This window comes from Scyliorhinus torazame, chromosome 8 (assembly GCF_047496885.1).
Source record: "Scyliorhinus torazame isolate Kashiwa2021f chromosome 8, sScyTor2.1, whole genome shotgun sequence".
In the NCBI taxonomy this organism is placed as follows: Eukaryota; Metazoa; Chordata; class Chondrichthyes; order Carcharhiniformes; family Scyliorhinidae; genus Scyliorhinus; species Scyliorhinus torazame.
Window position 1 is genome coordinate 168915240 of NC_092714.1, and position 24429 is coordinate 168939668.

A 24429-nucleotide genomic window follows, 5' to 3' on the forward strand; every position below is an offset into this window, starting at 1 on the left:
AGTGAGGGAAAAATACCAGTGCTGGAGTTGCATTGTGTCTAGGTGATGTGCCTGCTGAATAGTTGGAAGTATGTGGAGACAGTGAGAGTTGGGTGTGAGGCTGGCTCCATTGGAAAGCATGAGAGGGTGTGTGCAGTGTTTTACAATCCTAACCTTGTACCTCGAGCTATTGAGATGAGGCGTGCCCCTCAATTAATTTCCCTCAACTTCCACCAGAGGGAGCAAGACTCAAGGACACATAATTGGGCCCACTAAATCCAACTTGATCCTCCTCCCTCCCAAAGGAAGAAACCAAATGTTTACCCTCTCCCCGGTAGCTTCAATTTCAATTATATTTGAGCTAGATTGTAATTTTCCTGGTGAAACTCCTCAGTAAATATATCCCCACCAACTAGAGAACCAGAGTTGGGTTCACTGAGTGTTTGATACAGAAATCCAGATGAGACACTGTAAATATACACACAAATTTATTATTATGATAAAACCTGTAATCTGATGCTTCTGCAAAGAGTATAATTCTCAAAGCTAAATGTATCCCAAAAAGTAAATATAATTATTTCTCGAAGAGAATCCAAAATTAAAATGTTTCACTTGTCACAAATATAAGAATTCGAAAAGAAAATAAGGATATCCATCAAGGTATCAGGAAAATTAGAGTTTTAATATTTCTTCTGTTGTAACATCACTGTCATATTCTCATCCACTAGAAAACAAGCTTGTGGGGTGTGACTGGTTTAATTCTATTAAGAGACAGAAAGATTACAAATGTAAATTTTTATATAAAAGGTGTCAAGACAAGTGGTTTGATATGGTGATGAACAGAGGAAACCAGGAGAACTTTAATAACATTTTACATAAGGCAACGAAGGAAGTGATTAAAGTTGTCTGTTGTATTTCAAAGGGGAACATATACAAACCAGAAGATTGTAAATAGATCAGGAAAGATAGGGTAAGTTTACTTTTAAAATACAGCAGCCAAAAGTAAAAAAAGTGGTTTGGTCAATTCTTGGGAAAGGGAACTTCAAAGGGATTGTAAGAAATAAAATCATGGAGGTCCACAGAAAGGCGCCAGTCAAAAACAACTACCTAACTATTCTAATCTCATTTTCCAGCACTTGACTCATATCCTTGAATACCTTGACATTGCAAATGCACATCTAAATACTTTTCTTGGCTCCCACCACCCTTTGGATGAAAACATTTTTCCTCACATTCCCTCTAAACCTCCTGTCCCTTACCGTAAATCTATGCCCCCTGGTTATTTATGCCTCCACCAATGGGAAAAGTTTCTTCCTGTCTACTTTATCCAAGTCCCTCATACGTTTTTTTTTAACAAACATTTTATTGAGGCATTTATGGTTTTACAACAACAAAAGATACAAATACAAATGTAAACATAATTCAGTGCGTAACACCCCCCTCCATCTCTTCTCACTGTTCACTGTTCCCGCCTAAACTAAACTAAACTAACCTAACGCCCCCTGCCACCCTTAATCTTTATCCCTTATCGAATCTGCTAACACTTTAGTTTCCCCCGAAGAAGTTGATAAGTGGCTGCCACCTCCGAACGAACCCTAACATTGACCCTCTCAGGGTGAACTTAATTTTCTCAAGCCTGAGAAAACCAGCCATGTCACTAACCCATACCCCCGATTTCAGGGTTTCCGGGTCCCTCCACACTAATAAGATCCGTATCCGGGCTAGCAAGGAGGCAAAGGCCAAAACGTCGGCCTCTCTCGCCCCCTAGACTCCCGGGTCTTCCGACACTCCAGAAATCACCACGTCTGGACTTGGTGCCACCCTCATTTTTAGCACCGTGGACATGACATCCGCAAATCCCTGCCAGAATCCCCTTCGCTTCGGACATGCCCAAAACATGTGGACATGATTTGTGGACCCTCCTGCATACCTCACACACCTGTCCACTACCCCAAAAGTCCTACGCATCAGTGGCACTGTCATGTGTGCCTGGTGAACCTTGAATTGTAGTAGGCTGAGCCTGGCACATGATGAGGACGTGGTGACTCTGCTCAGGGCATCCTCCCACAGACCTGCCTCTACCTCCTTACGCAGCTCATCTTCCCACTTGCACTTTACCTCCATCTGGATTTCCTCCGACTCTATAAGTTCATTATAGATTTCCAATACCTTCTCCTCCCCCACTCCCGTTCTAGAAACAACCTTTTCCTGTATCCCCTACGGTGGGAGAAGCGGAAAGGTCTGCGAATGGCGAGGGAGCTGGGGGGGTTTATGGAGAGGATGGGTATGGTGGATCCATGGCGCTTTCAGAACCCGGGGGAAGGGAGTATTCCTTCTTTTCACACGTCTATAAGGTGTATTCGAGGATTGATTACTTTGTAGTGAGTCGGGAGATTTTGGTTGGGGTGGATGGAGCAGAGTATGCGGGGATAGTTATCTCGGACCATGCACCCCACTGGCTGGATATTCGGTTCAGTACGGGACGAGAGCAGAGGCCGGAGTGAAGGTTTGATTCGGAGTTGTTGGCGGATGGAGGTTTTTGTGATAAGGTGCGGTTGGCGATTAGGGATTATGTGGAGTTCAATCAGAATGGGGAGGTGGCGGCGGGCATTTTTTGGGAAGCACTGAAGGCAGTGGTCCGGGGAGAAATTATCTCATTTGCGGTCTGTGCGAATAAGGAAAGGAGGGCGGAACATGACCGTTTAGTGAGCGAGATAGTGGAGGTCGACAGAGAATATTCGAGGGTGCCCACCGTGGAGGGATTGGGGAGGAGGAAAAAGTTGCACGGGCAATTTGACGGGGAGGGCAACTGCGTAGGGCAAGAGGGGTGAAATGCGAGTATGGGGAGAAGGTGAGCCGCATGCTGGCGCACCAGCTGCGGAGGCAGGCTGCGTCCAGGGAACTATTGAAGATCCGGACTGGGGCTGGGGATGTGGTGTCAGAGCCAGGGAAGATAAATGAAGCATTTACAGAGTATTACCAGGGACTTTATGAGGCAGACCCAGAAGGAGAGGAGGGGGACCGGTGGTTTCTGGACGAGCTAGAATTTCCTCAGGTGGAGGAAGCAAAGAGGCAGGCGTTGGGGGAGCCCCTGGAGCTGAGGGAGGTGCTGGATCGTATCAGGGGTATGAAGTCGGGGAATGCCCCTGGGCCGGATGGGTACCCGGCAGAATTTTATAAGGAATTTGCGGCGGACCTGGCACCACATCTGTTGGGGGCGTTTAATGAAGCACTGGAGAAGGGTGAGTTGCCGGAGACGATGAAGCTGGCAGCAATCACACTAATCCCCAAAAAAGGGAAGGAACCGGTGGAATGTGGGTCGTATAGACCCATATCACTATTGAACATGGATGTGAAAGTATTGGCTAAGTTGTTGGCGGGAAGGATGGAGGACTGTGTCCCAGGGGTGGTTGCAGAAGATCATACAGGCTTCGTGAAGGGCAGGCAGCTCACGAGTAATATAAGATGGCTGTTGAATGTGGTGATGAATCCGTCGAAAGCTCTGGTACCAGAGGTGGTGGTGTTCATGGACGCGGAGAAAGCATTTGATCGGATGGGGTGGCGGTACTTGTTCGAAGTTTTGGGAAGGTTTGGTTTTGGACCGAGATTTGTGGCATGGGTGCGGTCGCTGTATGTGGCGCCAAGAGCGAGAGTGAGGACGAATGATATGAGCTCACAAAGCTTTGACTTACACAGGGGTACGAGGCAGGGGTGCCCGCTGTCGCCGCTGCTGTTTGCGCTGGCCATAGAGCCATTGGCGATGGCTCTCAGGGGGTCGGCAGAGTGGCAGGGGATAGTGAGCGGACAGAGGGAGCATCGGGTGTCACTCTATGCCGATGACCTCTTGCTGTATGTTTTGGAGCCATTGGAGAGTATGGGAAGGATTATGGGCCTTTTGGGGAGGTTTGGAGGGTTCGCGGGGTACAAGCTGAATGTAGGGAAAAGCGAGGTATTCCTAGTGAATGAGCTGGCACAGCGGGCTAATTTAGGGGGGATGCCATTTACGGTAGCGAGGGATAGGTTTAGGTACTGGGGATTCAGGTAGCGAGGGAATGGATGGGACTCCATAAGTGGAACTTAACGAAGCTGGTGGAGGAGGCCAGGGAGTATCTTAAGAGGTGGGATACATTGAACTTAACGTTGGCGGGGGGGTCCAAGTGGTGAAAATGAATATTCTGCCGAGGTTCTTGTTTATCTTTCAGGCTCTCCCGATCTTTATACCAAAGGCCTTTTTTCAGAAAGTGGACACAATCATCTCTGACTTTGTATGGGCGGGGAAGGTGCAGAGGGTGGGGAGGACCCTGCTACAGAGGCAGAGGCAGCAGGAGGGGTTGGCGATGCCAAACTTGCTTCATTATTATTGGGCGGCGAATGTGGACAAGGTGCGGCGGTGGTGGGAAGGAGAAGGGGTAGAGTGGGTTAGGATCGGGGAGGAATCTTGTAAGGGTCTAGTTTGAGGGCTATGGTGACGGCAGCATTGCCAATGGCTCCGAGTAGATATTCAGGGAGCCCAGTGGTGCAGTCCATGATGAAGATATGGAATCAGCTGAGGAGGCATTTTAGGGTGGAAGGGATATCGGTGCTAATGCCGCTGTGCGACAATCATGAGTTTGAGATGGGGGGGATGGATAGTGTATACAGGAGGTGGAGGGAAGTGGGGCTGGTCAAGGTGAGGGATTTGTATTTGGAGGAAGGGTTCGCCAGTCTGGAGGAGCTAAGGGAGAGGGATATATATAAGTGGCTGGGGGAGCAGGGAGGCAAGCGGGTGGTGAAGATCAAGGAGAAATTGGAAGCGGAGTTGGGAATGGAGATCAATTGGGGAGTATGGAGTGAGGCACTGCGAAGGGTAAACGGAACCTCCTCTTGTGCAAGGATAAACCTGATACAGTTTAAGGTGGTGCACAGGGTGCATATGACTCAGGCGAGAATGAGTGGGTTCTTTCAGGGGGTAGCAGATGAGTGTGAGAGGTGTGGGCGGGGGCCAGCGAATCACGCGCACATGTTTTGGGTTGTGAAAAATTGGGAAGATTCTGGGCGGGAGTGTTCGCGGTCTTAGTCAGGATAGTGGAGGAGGGAGTGGACCCGGACCCTTTTGTGGCGATATTTGGGGTTTCAGAGAAGCCAGAGCTCATGGCGAGGGGGTGGCCGATGTCATGGCCTTCGCCTCTCTGATTGCACGGGAACAAATTTTGCTGGAGTGGCGGCCGGCATCTCCACTGGGAGTAGCAGCATGGTTGGGTGACCTGTCTCACTTCCTGCGGTTAGAGAAGATAAAGTATGAGTTAAGGGGCTCAGAAGGAGAGTTTGAGTAAAAGGTGGGGATATTTGTGACCGTGTTGGAGGAGCTGTTCATCGCAGGGGGGTGGGTGATGGGGAGGTGAAAAAGGAGAAAACTCTGTACAAGCTGTATAGTTGATTGTTGGGAAGAATGTTTCCCGGGGTGTTTATTTGCTGTAACTTTCTTTGATACAAGTGTCAATAAAATGTGTTTGTAAAAAAAAAAAGAAGAAAAAAAAAGAAGCAGAAAGGTCAAAATCTGCCTTTGCACAAAATCCCTCACCTGCAGATAGCGAAACCCATTCCCACCCAGCAATTCGAACTCCTCCTCCAGATCCTCCAAACAGGAAAAGCTCCCATCAATAAACAGATCTCCCAGTCTCTCAATACCTGCTCTCTGCCACCTCCGAATACTCCCATCCAACCTCCTCGGCACAAACCGGTGATTGCCACAAATTGGAACCCAGACCGGCGCTCCCTCCATTCCCATCCGCCACTGTCACCAAACTCTCAGGGCCGCCACTACCACCGGACTTGTGGAGTACCGGGCAGGCGAGAACGGCAGAGGAGCCGTTACCAATGCCCCCAAACGTGTGGCCTTACATGAGGCCGCCTCTACTTGCTCCCACACCGACACCACCCCCATTACCCACTTCCTAATCATGGCTGTTTTTGCCGTCCAGTAATAGTTCCTAAAGTTCAGCAGTGCCAACGCTCCTTCCCCGGCTCCGCTCCAGCAGTACTTTCCTTACTCCCGGGGTTTTACCCGCCCACACAAACCCAGAGATCACCTCATTCACCCGCTAAAAAGGGCCTTTGGGATAAAAGTAGGGAGACACTGGAAAACAAACTAAAATCTCGGGAGAACCGTCATCTTTACGGTCTGTACCCTCCCCATCAGTTTCAACGGGAGCATGTCCCACCTCTGGAAGTCCTCCTTCATTTGCTCAACTAACCGGGCCAGATTTAATTTATGTAGCTGCCCCCATCCCTGTGCCACCTGAATTCCCAAATAACGGAAATTCACTCCCACCACTTTAAACGGCAACTCCCCCAGTCTCCTCTACTGCCCCCTCGCCTGGATCACAAAAACCTCGCTCTTACCCATGTTCAATTTGTACCCCGAAAACCAGCTAAATTCCCCTAAGATCCGCATAATCTCTCCCATCCCCCCTCACGGGTCAGAAATATACAGGAGTAGGTCATCTGCATAAAATGAGACCCTGTGTTCCACAGCACCGCCCCCCCCCCCCACCAGACTAGCCCCTTCCAGTCCTTCGACACTCTTAGCGCCATCGCCAATGGCTCTATAGCCAAGGCAAACAACAGTGGGGAGAGGGGACATCCTTGCCTTGTCCCCCGGTGCAGTCTAAAGTAGTCCAAACTCACCCTGTTCGTCCGCACACTCGCCACCGGTGCCTGGAACAGCAACCGGACCCAGTCAACAAAGCCCTGCCCAAACCCAAACTGCCCCAGGACCTCCCACAGATAATTCCACCCCACCCGGTCAAAGGCCTTCTCCGCATCCATAGCGACCACTATCTCCACCTCCCTCCCCCGGAGGCATCATGATTACATTCAAGAGCCTTCTAACGTTGGCCGGTAACTGCCTGCCTTTATGCCCCTCATGATTTTATACATCTCAATCATATCGCCCCTCAGATCCCTCTGCTCCAAGGAAAACAACCCAGTCTATTCAATCTCTCGTCATAACTAAAACTCTCCATTGTGTGGTAACCTGACACAGCTTAGTTTTGAGCTCGATTAAGTTGTATATTTTAAATGAAAGAATTGGACACTTTAAATTAAACTGCAGTTTAAACCTCAGGTAGGCTGATGAGAATTTGGACTTGGCCATAAGGTCAAATACACAACCCACAGGTAAACTGCCAGAACATGTCTGGACCTGTCTGACGATCACACATCAGGAGATCATTGATCCTATTGAGATGCACCAATCTGTTTTTGGTAGCCCAGATTGATCCAGACTCTTGGACACCCAGAATTATCGCCATTATCTTATATGGCTACAAGGTACGTGCAAACCACACCACTGGAGATGAACACCTGGGAGCGAGTCCCTGATGTCCTAATTCATTCAGTGCTGGGAACCCCTCCCGAGACCTCATTGGCAGAAAGCCGCAGAAACTTCTGAAAAGGTGCAAAAGGAGGGGGATAAAGGTAAACGCCTGGAATGACTTAGGCCAGGCCTTTGAAATTGGCCAATTAGAATACGAGTTCCCTGACTTGTGGCCCAATCAGGGAACTCCTTTCTGTATATATAACAGGGAGTATCAGATCCTCTGCACTCCTGGTGTAGACAGCAGACTGAATGGTCATGGTGAGTAAATAATAGGAATTCTGGTGATGGGACGTCTGCCTCTGTGGACTTATTACAATGCCCAAGATACACCGGGAGTGAAGACTCAATGTGGAAGGTGACCTTGACCAGGTAAGGAAGGAAGGAAGGAAGGAAGGAAGGAAGGAAGCTTCCTGTGAGACCCACCTTCATAATGGAAGACCAGAGAAGTAGTATAAATGAATCTTGGGTATCTAGTATTTTGTTTGGGTTAATTAAGTGTTAATTTTATTGTTAAATAAAATTGATTTGATTTCATACTTGTGATGTCCTTTGTTATCCTAGCTAATAAAGGGTAAAACCTTTGAGTAAATAAACTGTTGCCATCAGAAGGGGTGGGTGGAGGAGGTTAACTTTGAGTTCATTTTAAGTTGAGATCTCTTTGGACATTTTCTGCAAGTGCAGTTAACTGAAGGTATTCTTGTGTTTTAAGCATATTTTTAAAGATATATTTCAATGTATGTTTAACTATAACATTGCATTTGGTCTGAGAAGTTACTTCCTGATTTCAGAAAATCTTATAATACACAAATTACAAAACTGGTCTGATTGGAGGGACCCTGGCTGCACTAGAATCTGATTGGAGTGACCCTGAGCTACACTCCAATCAGATTAGATGGATTCTGGCTATACTAGGCCCTGATTGAAGGGACTCTGTATATTGAAATCTGATTGGGGATAGAGGGATATGGACCCTGGAAGTGTAGAAGATTTTAGTTTAGATGGGAAGCATGGTTGGTGCAGGCTTGGTGGGCCTGTTCCTGTGCTGTACTTTTTCTTTGTTCTTTGATTGGGGAAGATGGACCCCTGAGTTATACTGCAATCTGCTTGGATGGACCCTGCCTATACTAGCATCTGATTGAGGGACCATGGCTATATTGCCATTTGATTGGGGTATCCTGGCTGTACTGCAATCTGATTGGAGGGACCCTGGCTATATTGAAAATTGATTGGGTGAACTAAGAGCAGGAGTAGGCCATCTGGCCCTTCGAGCCTGCTCTGTCATTCAATGAGATCATGGCTGATCTTTTGTGGACTCTGCTCTACTTTACTTTCTCGCCTGAACACCATAACCTTTTTTATTCCTTTATTCTTCATAACCTTTTATTCCTTTATTCTGTCATTCATGAGATCATGGCTGATCTTTTGTGGACTCAGCTCCACTTTCTCACCTGAACACCATAACCTTTTATTCTTTTATTCTTCAAAAAACTATCTATCTTTATCTTAACATTTAATGAAGGAGCCTCAACTGCTTCATTGGGCAAGGAATTCCATCGATTCGCAACCCTTTGGGTGAAGAAGTTCCTCCTATACTCAGTCCTAAATCTACTTCCCCTTATTTTGAGGCTATGCCCCCTAGTTCTGCTTTCACCCGCCAGTGGAAACAACCTCCCTGCATCTATCCTATCTATTCCTTTCATAATTTTATATGTTTCTATAAGATCCCCCCCTCATCCTTCAAAATTCCAATGAGTACAGTCCCAGTCTACTCAACCTCTCCTTGTAATCCAACCCCTTCAGCTCTGGGATTAAGCTAGTGAATCTCCTCTGTACACCCTCCAGCACCAGTATGTCCTTTCTCGGGTAAGGGGATCAAAACTGAACACCATACTCCAGGTGTGGCCTCACTAACACCTTTTATACAATTGCAGCATAACCTCCCTAGTCTTAAACTCCATCCCTCTAGCAATGAAGGACAAAATTCCATTTGCCTTCTTAATCACCTGCTGCACCTGTAATCCAACTTTTTTGCGACTCGTGCACTAGCACACCCAGGTCCCTCTGCCCTGCAGCATGTTTTAATATTTTATCATTTAAATAATAATCCCTTTATATTGGCTTTTGGAGCACTGCTCCTTCCTCGGGTGAATCCTGAAGGAGCAGTGCCCCGAAAGCTAGTGTTTGAAACAAACCTGTCGGACTTTAACCTGGTGTTGTAAGACTTCTTACTGTGCTCACCCCAGTCCAATGCGGCATCTCCACATCATCCCTTTCTACTGGTTATACTGGAAGCTGATTGGAGGGACTCTGCCTATTTTGAAATCTGATTGTGGGGTGGGGGGAAACCCTGAGTTACACTGCAATCGGAGTGAGTGAACCCTGGCTATACTGGCATCTGTTTGGAGAGACCCTGGATACATTGAAATTTAATTGGGGGACCTTGGTTATACTGGAATATGATTGGAGGGACACTGGCTATATTGAAATCTGATTGGAGAGACCCTGGCTGTACTGGAATCTGGTTGGATGGACCCTGGGTTGCCAGGGTTCTGATTGGAGGATCGTGGCTATGCTGTAATCTGATTGGGGGACCCTCTCTATACTGGAATCTGATTGGAGGGGCCCTGACTATATTGCGATCTGATTGGCGGGACTCTGGCTATACTAGAATCTTATTGGAAGTAAGCTGTCGTGTTTTTGATTGGAGGACCCTGGTTATGCTGGAATCTAATTGGAGGCATCCTCACTATATTGAAATCTGATTGGGGAATCTTATGCTCTACTATAGTCTGATTGGATGGACCCTGGCTATACTGAAATCTGATTGGAGGGACCCTAGCTGTATTGAAATCTGATTGCGGGGCCCCTGTCTATACTGGAAGATAGTAGGAGGGACCCTGGGCTGTCTGAGTTCTGATTGGAGGACCCTGGCTACACTGGAATCTGATTGGAGGGACCCTGGCTATTCTGGAATCTGATTGGAGGGACCCTGGCTATTCTGGAATCTGATTGGAAGGACCTGAGCTATACTGAAATCCAATTGGAGGGATCCTGGCTACATTGAAATCTGATTGGGTAAACCTTGATCTATACTGCAATCTGATTGGATGGACCCTGGCTATACGGGAATCTGATTAGGGGGCCCTGGTTATAGTGGAAGCTGATTGGAGGGACACTGGGCTGTCTGGGTTCTGATTGGAGGACCCTGGCTACACATCTGATTGGAGAGACCCTGCTATACTGGAATCTAATTGGAGGGACCTGGCTATATTGAAATCTGATTGGGTGAACCTTTATCTATACTGCAATCTGATTGGAGGGATTCTGGGCTGTCAGGGTTGTGATTGGAACAACCTGGGCTGTATTGGGATCTGATTGGAAGATACTGGGCTGATGAGGATCTAATTGGATGGACTCTGGATTGTAATATGATCTGACTGGAGGTCCCTGAGCTGTAGTACAATCTGATTGGAGGATCTTGGGCTGTCAGGAGTTCTGATTGGATGGACCCTAGTCTGGTGTGGGATCTGATTAGAGACCCCAGGGCTGTATTGGTATCTGATTGGAGGGCACTAAGCTGCCAAGGTCTGTGATTGGAGCCATATTGTTCTATCCCCAGGATGTGTCCGAATGACAGGAGCCTCTGCAATGGGCTTCATTCTTTAAAGAAAGATTGGTGTAGACTTCTGGTGGCGGCATGTAGAGGGAAAGTCTCATGCTGGGTAGCTCCTGCTTGAGGCGTGCTTTTAGGAGTTTTAAAGTCTGGTCCTGGGGGAAATTCATGGTTTTTAAAAAAAATTTAGGGTACCCAATTATTTTTTTTCCAAATTAAGGGGCAATTTAGTGTGGCCAATTCACCTACCCTACACAACTTTGGGTTGTGGGGGTGAACCCACGCAGACACTGGGAGAATGTGCAAACTCCACATGGACAGTGACCCTGGGCAGGGATTTGAAACCAGATCCTCAGCACCATAGCCCCAGTGCTAACCACTGCTCCACCATGCTGCCCATTTGTGAATGATTGATTGAAAGAATGTACAAGGAAGAAAAAGGATGTCAAAAGGATTAAGAAAAACAGCCATGAAGAAGGGAGTGTTCACCATTGAGTGACAGGGTCAGCCAGGGAGCTAGCAAGATGGCGGAGACTGGGCTGCCGGTGGGGGCGCACTGTTCACAGCAGAAAGGATGACTGAGGTGATGTCTTTGGTGCTGGAGAAGCAGTTTGCGAAGCCCATGGAGGCATTGAGGAAGTAGATGGTGGTGGCTTTGAAGATGTTGGTGGAGGAGGCAGTCTCCCCGGTGAGAGTAGCTGTGGCAAAGACATTGGCCGAAGTGAGGGAGCAGAGTGAGTGGATGAAGGGAGTGGAGGTGGCCATGTCGCAGCACAGCGATCAGTTTGGACCTGTGGAGGGTGGTCGAGGCCAATAAGGGGCTTCGAGCAAAGCTGGAGCACCTGGAGAACAGCTCGAGGTGTCAAAATTTATAATAATAATAATTTTAGGATGGTGGGCTTGCCTGAAGGGGTAGAGGGCTCGAGGCTGACTGAGTACTTCATCAAGATGTTGGCAGGGTTGATGGGGAGGGTGAGGAGCCCTCCTGATATGAACTGGACCGAGCTCATCGGATGCTGAGACCGCTGAAAGTGAAATGAACTGCTTCCACAGGTACCACATGAAGGAGAAGGTGTTGAACTGGGTGAAGCAGAAGTGGGAGGTGCAGTGAGCTGGTGCTGGAGTTCACATTTACCAGGACTTGATGGTGGAGCTGGCAAAGAGGCGAGCGGCTTTCGGCCGAGTTAAGATGGCATTATACAACAGTGGGGTGCGATTTGGTGTGGTGTACCCAGCGAAACTGATGGTGACCTACAACACCAGAGATTTCTACTTCAAGATGATGGAGGCTGCTGAGGCGTTTGTGAAGGAAGAAGACCTGGGACGGGCGGCAGGGGGGTGGGCCCACACTGTTATTTTATTGAGATGTTTGAGAGATTGTATACGTCGGAGCCACCCGGGGGGGGGATCAGGAGGTGCGGGAATTCCTGGATGGTTTGGAATACCCGAAGTTGGGGGAGGGGGATAGGGAAATACTGGATGGGACGATAGCGGAGCAGGAAATAAAAGATGCAATTGGGATGATGCAGTCGGGAAGGTAGGGCCAGATGGATTCCTGGTGGAGTATTACAAGAAATTTAACGATACGTTGGCGCCGCTAATGGTGGGGATGTTTGAGGCAATAAGGAAGGGGGTGTTGCCACAGACTTTGGGGCAGGCATCGATCTCCCTGTTTCTCAAGAAACCACTGCACAATGACATCAATAAGTTCCATCCCACCATCAGACTCGCCATGGACTACTCTCCAGAATCGATTGCATTCTTGGACACCTTTTTCATCAAGGACGGTCACCTCAGCACTTCGCTTTACCACAAGCCCACGGATAACCCCACGGTGCTCTACTTCTCCAGCTTCCACCCTAATACACATTAAAGAAGGCATCCCCTATGGACAAGCCCTCCACATACACAGGATCTGCTCCGACAAGGAGGAGCATAACAGACATCTACAGAGGCTGAAAGATGCCCTCGTACGACCGGGATATGGCGCTCGACTCATTGATCGACAGTTCCAACGCGCCACAGCAAAAAACCACATCGACCTCCTCAGAAGACAAACACGAGACACAACCGACAGAATACCCTTCGTCGCCCAGTACTTCCCCGGAGCGGAGAAACTACAACATCTTCCTTGCAGCCTTCAACACGTCATCGATGAAGATGAACATCTTGCCAAGGTCATCCCCACACCCCCACTACTTGCCTTCAAACAACCGCGCAACCTCAAACAAACCATTGTTTGCAGCAATCTACCCAGCCTTCAGAACAGCGACCACGACACGACACAACCCTGCCATGGCAATCTCTGCAAGATGTGCCAGATCATCGACATGGGTACCACCATTACATGTGAGAACACCACCCAACAAGTATGTCGTTCATACTTGTGAGACTCGGCCAACGTTGTCTACCTCATACGCTGCAGGAAAGGATGCCCCGAAGCGTGGTACATTGACGAGACCATGCAGACGGTGCAACAACGGGTGAACCGACATTGTGCGACAATCTCCAGGCAGGAATGTTCCCTTCCAGTCGGGGAACACTTCAGCAGTCAAGGGCATTCAGCCTCTGATCTTCGGGTAAGCGTTCTCCAAGGCAGCCTTCAGGATGCGCAACAACGCAGATTCGCCAAGCGGAAACTTATAGCCAAGTTCCGCACACATGAGTACGGCCTCAACTGGGACCTTGGATTCATGTTGCATTACATTCACCCCCCCCAACCATCTGGCTTGGGCTTGTGAAATCCTACCAACACCTCTTTGACCTGTTGCCTTTTTTACCTGCTGTAAATAAGGCAGTCGATAAGGTTGTCCTTCTTTCTTTGGATATCGATACTATATTGCTTTCAGAGTTGCCAGGTATCAAATGATACCGTCACATGGTTCAACTGGATATCGATCAAAGAGCCAAACAGTTAGTTCAAGATCGATGGTACTTTATTTACACACAACGATTAACTTACACATGCAACATAAACACTACTAGTTAAACTATACCTAACAACTATGACAACCTGTACTTAACTTCCTCTGACCTAAGCCAGGTGCCTGAACAGTGGCCTTTGTTCGAATCTGGATCTGCTGGGTCTGGAGAAGTAACTGCGGTTCAGCTGGGCTCATCCGTCTGGTAGCGGGAGTTGTACTTGGACTTGCTTCTGGCAGTGCTACAATTGGAGGTGGACATTGGTCCAAAAGAGATTGAACACATGGCAGTGTCTCTCTTTATCCTTGGGAGTTTCGCACTCGATCACTGCCTTCGATCTGAGCCAATAAAGGGGCGGGTGCCTTGACGGCTGGGCGTGTCCTAAGCGGTCATTGACCCTGTAATTTATGCTTCCTGAGTAAAGGGAGTGGGTGCCGGAATGTCTGGACTTGGATCCGTTACCTGAGTATCAATCCTTTTGTCTTACGGAGGTGGGCCATCAAAATGCTAATCGGTTGGGGGTTTCGATGCTGTCTGGATTCTCTGCTCACAAATATACATTCAGGCTCTGTGCCTGCTTGAATCTTACATTGTCCACATTTCCCTTTAAGCTTTGCGAAAGTCCATGTTTCTTGTTGTAAGTGGCCATCCCAGATGGCTACAGACCTGTGATTATCCCTCTCTCTAGATCTGTAAAGAGTTAATTACCTGCAAATGCTCGCATTCAAAGTATCGTCTTGCATCTTTGACTTTGTCAATATATGTTTCTGGAACCTACCTCTTCATTCACCTGAAGAAGGGGCTGCGCTCCGAAAGCTAGTGATTTCAAAACAAACCTGTTGGACTTTGACCTGGTGTTGTAAGACTTCTTACTGTGCTCATCCCAGTCCAACGAAGGCATCTCCACATCATCAGGAGCCGACACAACCCACATTCTGTCGGCCCATATCACTTTTGAATGTGGACACTAAGGTATTGGCGGGTAGGTTGGAGGAGTGCCTCCCGAAGGCGATAGACTAAGATCAGATGGGGTTTGTGAAGGGGAGGCAGCTCTTTTCGAACATTAGGAGGGTATTGAACATGGTTATGGCACCGGCGGAGAGGAGGGAGATGCGATGGATGTGGTTGTGGCATTGGACAGCGAGAAGGCGTTTGACAGTAGTGTGGGGGTATTTGATGGCAGTTCTGGAGCAGTTTAGGATTGGGCCACGATTTGTAGATTGGGTAAGGCTGCTGTATAGGGAGCTGAGGGCCAACTGATCCATCGACCATTGAGCCGGCCAGGAAGTCTGGTGCATGGGTGGGGTGGGGTGGGGGCCCGCGGGGGGGGGGGGAAATGCAATCAGGTAAGGCCCTGGGACCTGACTGATTCCCAGTGGAATTTTATAAAGTTTTCAAGAGCGAATGGGACCGCTGTTAGTAAAGGCTTTGAATGAATCCAAGGAGTTGGGATGCTTCCCCCAACGCTATCACAGACATCAATCTCTCTCATCCTGAAGCGAGACAAGGACCCGAGAGCTGTGGATCGTACAGACCAATTTCCCTTTTAAATGTAGATGCTAAATTACTGGCAAAGATCTTGGCCACAAGAATAGAAGACTGTGTCCTGGAGGTAATAGGTGAGGATCAGACGGGATTTGTGAAGGGCAGGCACCTAACATCCAATATTAGGTGGCTTCTTAATGTTATAATGATGCCAGCTGAGGGGTGTGAGGCTGAGGTGGTATTAGCCATGGACGTGGAGAAAGCTTTCAACTAGGTGGAGTGGAAGTACCTATGGGGTCTTTTAGGCAGGTTTGGGCTCGGGCAGGGATTTTTGGATTGGGTCCGGCTGTTATATTGGGCCCCAGTGGCAAATGTGAGAACCAACCGAACCCGGTCAGAATATTTTAATTTCAGGAGAGGGACAAGGCAGGGATGCACTTATTATTTGCCCTGGCCATAGTGCCTTTAGCAATGGCCCTCAGAGCATTGAGTGCGTGGCGGGGAATAGTGAGGGGGGGGGGGGGGAGGGGATGTTGGAGCACAGGGTTTCTCTGGAGTAGCGGATGACTTGCTGCTTTATGTTACAGACCCGGTGGGGGGAATGACCAAAATCATGGAGGTACTGGGAGAGTTTGGGCGATTTTCAGGCTACAAGTTGAATGTGGGAAAGAGCGACATGTTTGTGATCCAGGCACTGGGGCAGTAAAGGAGACGGAGGGAGTTACCTTTTAAAGTGGTGACGGGGAGTTTTAGATATTTAGGGATTCGGCTAAAGAGTGGGGGGCAGCTCCACAAGTTAAATCTGGGCAAAGCGGTCGACCAAAAAGTGATTTCCACAGATGGGATATGCTCCCGCTGACGTTAGCGGGATGGGTTCAGACGGTGAAGATGACAGTCCTCCCAAGACTGCTCTTTTTTCAGTGCCTTCCGAATTTTGTCCCAAGGCTTTTTTCAGAAAAATAAATGTGGCGATTACAGGTTGTGTGGGTGGGGAAAACCCCGAGAGTAAAGAGGGCACTCCTGGAGTGGGGTCGCGGAGAGGGGGGCCTGGCCCTCACGAGCTTTATTAATTATTACTGAGCAGCCAACATATTGATGGTCAGGAAGTGGATAGTAGGGGAGGGGTCGGCCTGGGAGTGAGTGGAAGCGACACCCTGTAAGGGCACGAGTTTGGAAGCTTTACTAAGGCACTCCTGCCTTTTGCCGGCTCGGTACTCCACAAGCCTGGTGGTGGTAGCAGCCCTAAGGGTGTGGGGGCAATGGAGGCAGCACATGGGATTGGAGGGAGCATCTGTGTGGTCTCCGATTTGTAACAATCACCGGTTTGTCCCGGGGAGGCTGGATGGGGGCTTCAGGAGGTGAGAGCAGGCAGGGATCGAGAGATTTGGAGATTTATTTTAGTTTGAGCTACCGGGCGGGAATGGGTTTCGATACCTTCAGGTTTGGGACTTTGTCCGGAGGCAGGTTCAAAGTTTCCCTCCCTTCCCCCAAGGAGACTACAGGATAAGGTGATGTCAAAAACTGTGCTTGGAGAGGGGAGGATTTCGGAGATATACAAGGAGTTGATGGAGTGGGAGGGGGCCCCGATCAGGGAGGTGAAGAGGAGCTGGAAATGGAAAGTGGGAAAAAGCCTTGAAGAGAGTCAATTCATCTTCGTCCTGTGCCAGACTTAGCCTGATCCAGTTCAAAGTGGTCTACAGGGCTCACATGACGGTAGCCCGGATGAGCAGGTTCTTTGAGGAGGTGGAGGATTGATGTGGGGGTAGCCCGGCGAACCATGTGCATATGTTCTGGGCATGTCCGAAGTTGAGGGGATTCTGGCAGGGATTTGCGGACGTTATGTCAGAAGTCCTGGAAGGGAGGGTAACCCCGAGTCCAGAACTGGCAATATTTGAGGAATCGGATGATCCGGGGGCCAAAGGGGGGAGGGAGGCCGATGTCCTGGCGGTGGGGGGGGGGGGGGGGGGGAATAAAATGGGAGGCATGGCAGTGTTAGATAAGGACAGGGAACGCTGTATACGGGTAATTAGGGAATAGGGCGTGGGCAGTAGAGGCATCGTTTTTTGCGGGCGCTGGCCCACTCAGGTTTTTTTTTTCTTTAGAAATGTTAATGTGTGAAACTGTGAAAATTACAAATGCTTCAATAAAATATTTTCTAAAAAAAAAAGTGACTTTTTTGTGGTGTGGCTACCATTCCGTGGGGCGGGGGCTCACTTTAGATATCTGGGGGTGCAGATGGCACGAGATTGGGGAGGCTCTGTAGGTACAACATTACCAATTTGGTGGGGAGGGTGAAAACCGATCTGGCACAGTGTGATGGTCTCCCTCTGTCTCTGGCAGGTTGGGTACAGGCAATTAAAATGAATGTGGTGCCGCGATTCTTGATTTTTCAGTGCCTGCCAATCTTTCTGCCAAAGGTATTTTTCAAGGAAGTTGAAAAGATGATTAGCTTGTTTTATTTGGGGGGGGAGAAAGGTGGCTAGGATTAGGAAGGTGCGGTGGGGGGGGGGGGGGGGGGGTGGGGTGTGAGGTGGCTAGGATTAGGAGGGTGCTGTTGCAGAGGACGGCAGTCGGGAGGGTTGAGTCTTCCGAATTCACTGTATTATTAGTGACCGGCGAACGCGGAGAAGGTGAGGAGCTGGGTTAGAGGGGGGAACTCCCAGTAGGTCAGGATGGAAGTGATTCTGTGCAGGGAGTCGGGGCTGAGGACGTTGGCAACATCTCCGCTCTCGATGTCACCAGAGAGTCCGGTATTGTAGCGATATTGAAAATCTGGAGGCAGTTGCGCCTGCACTTTAGGCTGGGGGCAGAACAAAAATGTACAGCCCGGGAACAGGCCCTTCGGCCCTCCAAGCCCGTGCCGACCATGCTGCCCGACTAAACTACAATCTTCTACACTTCCTGGGTCCGTATCCCTCTATTCCCATCCTATTCATGTATTTGTCAAGATGCCCCTTAAATGTCACTATCGTCCCTGCTTCCACCACCTCCTCCGGTAGCGAGTTCCAGGCACCCACTACCCTCTGCGTAAAAAAAAAACTTGCCTCGTACATCTACTCTAAACCTTGCCCCTCACCTTAAACCTATGCCCCCTAGTAATTCACCCCTCTACCCCGGGGAAAAGCCTCTGACTATCCACTCCGTCTATGCCCCTCATAATTTTGTAGACCTCTATCAGGTCGCCTCTCAACCTCCTTCGTTCCAGTGAGAACAAACCGAGTTTATTCAACCGCTCCTCATAGCTAATGCCCTCCATACCAGGCAACATTCTGGCAAATCTCTTCTGCACCCTCGCTAAAGCCTCCACATCCTTCTGGTAGTGTGGCGACCAGAATTGAACACTATACTCCAAGTGTGGCCTAACTAAGGTTCTATACAGCTGCAACATGACTTGCCAATTCTTATACTCAATGCCCCGGCCAATGAAGGCAAGCATGCCGTATGCCTTCTTGACTACCTTCTCCACCTGTGTTGCCCGTTTCAGTGACCTGTGGACCTGTACTCCTAGATCTCTCTGACTTTCAATACTCTTGAGGGTTCTACCATTCACTGTATATTCCCTACGTGCATTAGACCTTCCAAAATGCATTACCTCACATTTGTCCGGATTAAACTCCATCTGCCATCTCTCCGCCCAACACTGGTCACAGCCCTCCAATTAGAGAAGCATCCTTCCATTGCTACTCTCTGCCTTCTATAACCTAGCCAGTTCTGTATCCACCTTGCCAGCTCACCCCTGATCCCGTGTGACTTCACCTTTTTGTACTAGTCTACCATGAGGGACCTTGTCAAAGGCCTTACTGAAGTCCATATAGACAACATCCACTGCCCTACCTGCATCAATCATCTTAGTGACCTCCTCGCAAAACTCTATCAAGTTAGTGAGACACAACCTCCCCTTCACAAAACCATGCTGCCTCTCTCTAATACGTCCATTTGCTTCCAAATGGGAGTAGATCCTGTCTCGCAGAATTCTCTCCAGTAATTTCCCGACCACTGAAGTAAGGCTCACCGGCCTGTAGATCCCAGGATTATCCTTGCTACCCTTCTTAAACAGAGGAACAACATTGGCTATTCTCCAGTCCTCCGGGACATCACGTGAAGACAGTGAGGATCCAAAGATTTCTGTCAAGGCCTCAGCAATTTCCTCTCCAGCCTCCTTCAGTATTCTGGGGTAGATCCCATCAGGCCCTGGGGACTTATCTACCTTAATATTTTAAGACCCCCAACACCTCATCTTTTTGGATCTCAATGTGACCCAGGCTATCTACACACCCTTCTCCAGACTCCACATCTACCAATTTCTTCTCTTTGGTGAATACTGATGCAAAGTATTCATTTTGTACCTCGCCCATTTCCTCTGGCTCCACACATAGCTTCCCTTGCCTATCCTTCAGTGGGCCAACCCTTTCCCTGGCTACCCTCTTGCTTTTTATGTACGTGTAAAAAAGCCTTGGGATTTTCCTTAACCCTATTTGCCAATGACTTTTCGTGACCCCTCCTGACTCCTTGCTTAAGTTCCTTCCTACTTTCCTTATATTCCACACAGGTTTTGTCTGTTCCCAGCCTTTTAGCCCTGACAAATGCCTCCTTTTCTTTTTGACGAGGCCTACAATATCTCTCGTTATACAAGGTTCCCGAAAATTGCCTTATTTATCCTTCTTCCTCACAGGAACATGCCGGTCCTGAATTCCTTTTAACTGCCACTTGAAAGCCTCCCACATGTCAGATGTTGATTTGCCCTCAAACATCCGCCCCCAATCTAAGTTCTTCAGTTCCCGCCTAAATATTGTTATAATTAGCCTTCCCCCAATTTAGCACATTCATCCTAGGACCACTCTTATCCTTGTCCACCAGCACTTTAAAACTTACTGAATTGTGGTCACTGTTCCCGAAATGCTCCCCTACTGAAACATCTACCACCTGGCCGGGCTCATTCCTCAATACCAGGTCCAGTACCGCCCCTTCCCTCGTTGGACTGTCCACATATTGTTTTAAGAAGCCCTCGTGGATGCTCCTTACAAACTCCGCCCCGTCTAAGCCCCTGGCACTAAGTGAGTCCCAGTCAATATTGGGGAAGTTGAAGCCTCCCATCACCACAACCCTGTTGTTTTTACTCTTTTCCAAAATCTGTCTACCTATCTGCTCCTCTATCTCCTGCTGGCTGTTGGGAGGCCTGTAGTAAACCCCCAACATTGTGACTGCACCCTTCTTATTCCTGATCTCTACCCATATAGCCTCACTGTCCTCCCGCAGTACAGCTGTGATATTCTCCCTAACCAGTAGCGCAACTCCGCCACCCCTTTTTACATCTCCCTCTATCCCGCCTGAAACATCTAAATCCTGGAACGTTTAGCTGCCAATCCTGCCCTTCCCTCAACCAGGTCTCTGTCATGGAAACAACATCATAGTTCCAAGCTCTAAGTTCATCTGCCTTACCCGTAATACTTCTTGCATTAAAACATATGCACTTCAGGCCACCAGACCCGCTGTGTTCAGCAACTTCTCCCTGTCTGCTCTGCCTCAGAGCCCCACTGTCCCTATTCCCTAGTTCTCCCTCAATGCTCTCACCTTCTGACCTATTGCTCCCGTGCCCACCCCCCTGCCATATTAGTTTATACCCTCCCGTGTGACACTAGCAAACCTCGCGGCCAGGATATTTATGCCTCGCCAGTATAGATGCAACCCGTCCTTATATAGGTCACACCTGCCCTGGAAGAGCTCCCAGTGGTCCAGATAATGGAAACCCTCCCTCCTACACCAGCTGTTTAGCCACGTGTTTAGCTGCTCTATCTTCCTATTTCTAGCCTCACTGGCACGAGGCACAGGGAGTAATCCCGAGATTACAACCCTAGAGGTCCTGTCTTTTAACTTTCTGCCTAGCTCCCTGAACTCCTGCTGCAGGACCTCATGCCCCTTCCTGCCTATGTTGTTAGTACCAATATGTACAACGACCTCTGCCTGTTTGCCCTCTATCCGTTCGGAGACATCCTGGACCTTGGCACCAGGGAGGCAACATACCATCCTGGAGTCTCTTTCACGTCCACAGAAGCACCTATCTGTGCCCCTGACTATAGAGTTCCCTATTACTATTGCTCTTCTGCACTTTGACCCTCCCTTCTGAACATCAGAGCCAGCCGTGGTGCCACTGCTCTGGCTGCTGCTGTTTTCCCCTGATAGGCTATTCCCCCCCCCCCCCCGACAGTATCCAAAGGGGTATACCTGTTCGAGAGGGGGACAACCACAGGGGATTCCTGCACTGACTGCCTACCCTTCCTGGTGGTCACCCATTTCTCTGCCTGCACCTTGCGTGTGACCACATTTATATAACTGCGATCTATGATGTTTTCCGCCACCTGCATGCTCCTAAGTGCATCCAATTGCTGCTCCAGCCGAACCATGCGGTCTGTGAGGAGCTCCAGTTGGGTGCACTTTTCCTCCTCCGAACCGCGACGGAGGTATGCAAATTTCCCTTGTAACACCAATCAGCAGCTCCGCTCAACTGCCCTCTGCTGGCAGGGTCAAGGGAAAGCTGATTTGGGGGAATCACAGATTTGAGCTAGGGAAGTAGGATGTGAGTTTATTGAGATAGGAGAAGGGAGTAAGGGCACTAAAAGATTTGTTTCTGGGGGGCCAGTTTGTGGGACTGAAGGAGCTGGAGACGAAATATGGATTGGGGTGGGGAAAATGTTTAGGAGCATGCAGGTGGCGGAAAATAAATATAGAAATATTTAGAAATTAGAGATTTCGCTGAGGTGATACAGAGCTTCCCGGTGGCGCCGGCTTCCACACTGTTGGAGGAGGTGCAGGTGACCAGGGGAAATGGAGGAGGGGGTAGTTTTATGGGGCGATTCTGGGAGAAGAGAAGGTATTGTTGGAAGGGATTAAGACAAAATGGGAGGAAGAGTTAGGAGAGAGCTTGGAGGAGGGGTTGTGGTGTGAGGTGCTCCAAAGAGTGAATGCCTCCACTTTGTGTGCGAGGTTGGGGCTGATACAACTGAAGGTGGTGTATAGGGCTCCCTCACAAAGACTAGGATGAGCCGACTCTTTGAGGGGGTAGACTATGTTTGTGCGTTGTGGGGGGGGGGCCCCGCAAATCACATTCATATGTTTTGGTCCTGTCCAAAGCTGGGATGTTTTCAGGGTAATTTCGAAGGTGGTACATGTGAGGCTTGAGCCAGGTCCTCTGGAGGCCATATTCTGGGTATCTGATCAGCCGGGGTTGGAAGCAGGTGTGGAGGCAGAGGTTTTAGCCTTCGCCTCGCTGATCGCCCAAAGGTGGATCCTGTGGGGTGGAGGTCAGTCTCTCCACCCTGTGCCATGGTGTGGCTGGGGGATTTGTTGGGAGTTTTTAACACTCGAAAGGTGAAGTTTGAGTTGAGGGGAAGGATGGAGGGGTTCTACAATTCATGGGCTTTGTTCATTATGCACTTTCAAGAATTGGATGACATTGAACATTAGGGGGGTTTGGGGGTGGGGTGGGGAGGGGGTGGTTTGGACTATGTTGTTGGTGATGGTGAATACCTGATTCCTTTTCTTTGATGTTTGTATTTAAAATGTTGGGGGCTGTTTGGGGGTTGATGGGAGGAGGGTATTGTTGGCCAGGTGATTGACATTGTATTTGTTATTGTTGATTTGTTTGTTGGTGGTTTTAAATTTGGATGAAATTGTGAAAAAGGAGGAGAATAAAAATATTAAAAAAAAGAAAAAAAAAGAAAGATTGGTGTAGAAGTTGTTTGGGGTTGGGACTATTCGCGAAGGAACCACTTAAACCTGGTTACCATGCTGAAGTCACAGCACACTCTTTAACAATTAAATAAAATGGAAACCGAGAACTTTTGAAGCCGCCTTCACGCAGAGGAATTGGGTGCAGCAAGAAACATAAACATTGAAAACAGCTTCCTAATTAGCAGCTGAGTGGGAGTAAAGCTTTGGAAAAGTCTGTGAATGACATGAAAGGGAAATGTTCTCTCGTGACGGAGCCCACGGAATTACAAGATCAGAGGTCAGGATTGAGCAAGCGATTGAGAGCAAAGAAGCCATGTAGGGTGGGATCTGAGAACTGCCATTGAAATAAGGATTTATTTTCAAAGGCAGGTCAGAATGAACACATGCTTAAAGTATTGAGTGTGAGTGTCCCAGTTCAGCTCCCTTATTGCTTGTGTGGGATGATCCATTGCCTTGGTAATTATCTCCAACATTTATAGAAGCAATAACTGGACCAATAGCAGCCGGAATAAGCTGGGCTGGGTTCATTAGTTTTAAATAGCCACAAGAATCAACATTTTTCTGTGTTAATCAAATCAGAGTTTGGTTCAACCTGGCAACAGATATAAGGGATGAGAAAAACAAGCAGGAGGCACACTTAAATTGGCTATTTAAATTACTTAAAACCCCTTTTAGAGCTGATAGTCCCACGTTGGTGTGTTAGTGACTGGAGGATATATGTTCCAGAATGCAGAGAGAGGTAAGGAAATATGGTTTTTATGCAAAGAAACATTAGGAAGGCATTGAGTCCCTCGAGCCTATTCTGTTGTTTAATTAGAATCTAGCTAATCTGAGAGTTACCAACTGTCCTTCGGAGTAGGAACGAGCGATGTGCTGCATGTTCTGTGAGCAAACTCAGGAGCAACGTGAAACAGTCATATGACAATTATGGGCGTGATCTACCCGAATGGGAACAGAGTCCCATAACGAGCGGGTTTAGCCAGGTGTTTCCCGGACGCGGAGTGCCAAGAAACCCAATGCTATCGAACAGGACTGTTCCCATTCGGGTAGATTGGGGGCCTCAGCAGGGAACTCCCCGACGAGGTCGCACATAGTCCTGGGCTTGGATTTTCCGTTAGTCAACGGCAAAATCACAAAACTTGATCGGGCGGAGAATCGCTTCCGACGCCGAAATCCAGCTAGAAGTCGGTTTGACGCCAAATTGGGATGCTCCAGCCCCCCCCATAAACAACTTAATCGCAACCTGAAAGGACAATAGGCATATCATTAGCGGGCCCGACGACTGATTCTCCAGGGCTCAGCGATTCGGCACCTCTGATGGGCCGATTTCCCGATGGCGTGT

The 24429-nt window shown here is 48.7% G+C and overlaps 1 protein-coding gene across 1 annotated transcript in view; it reads left to right on the top strand.

The window, feature by feature from the left end:
- The first annotated feature begins 23669 nt into the window (after positions 1 to 23669).
- The window catches only part of pltp (phospholipid transfer protein), a 200640-nt gene continuing 199880 nt past the window's right edge, over positions 23670 to 24429 (top strand). The window contains exon 1 of the mRNA XM_072514495.1: positions 23670 to 23826. Coding sequence (XP_072370596.1) covers positions 23815 to 23826 — 12 coding nt within the window. The 5' untranslated portion in view covers positions 23670 to 23814. The remainder of the gene's footprint in view (positions 23827 to 24429) is intronic.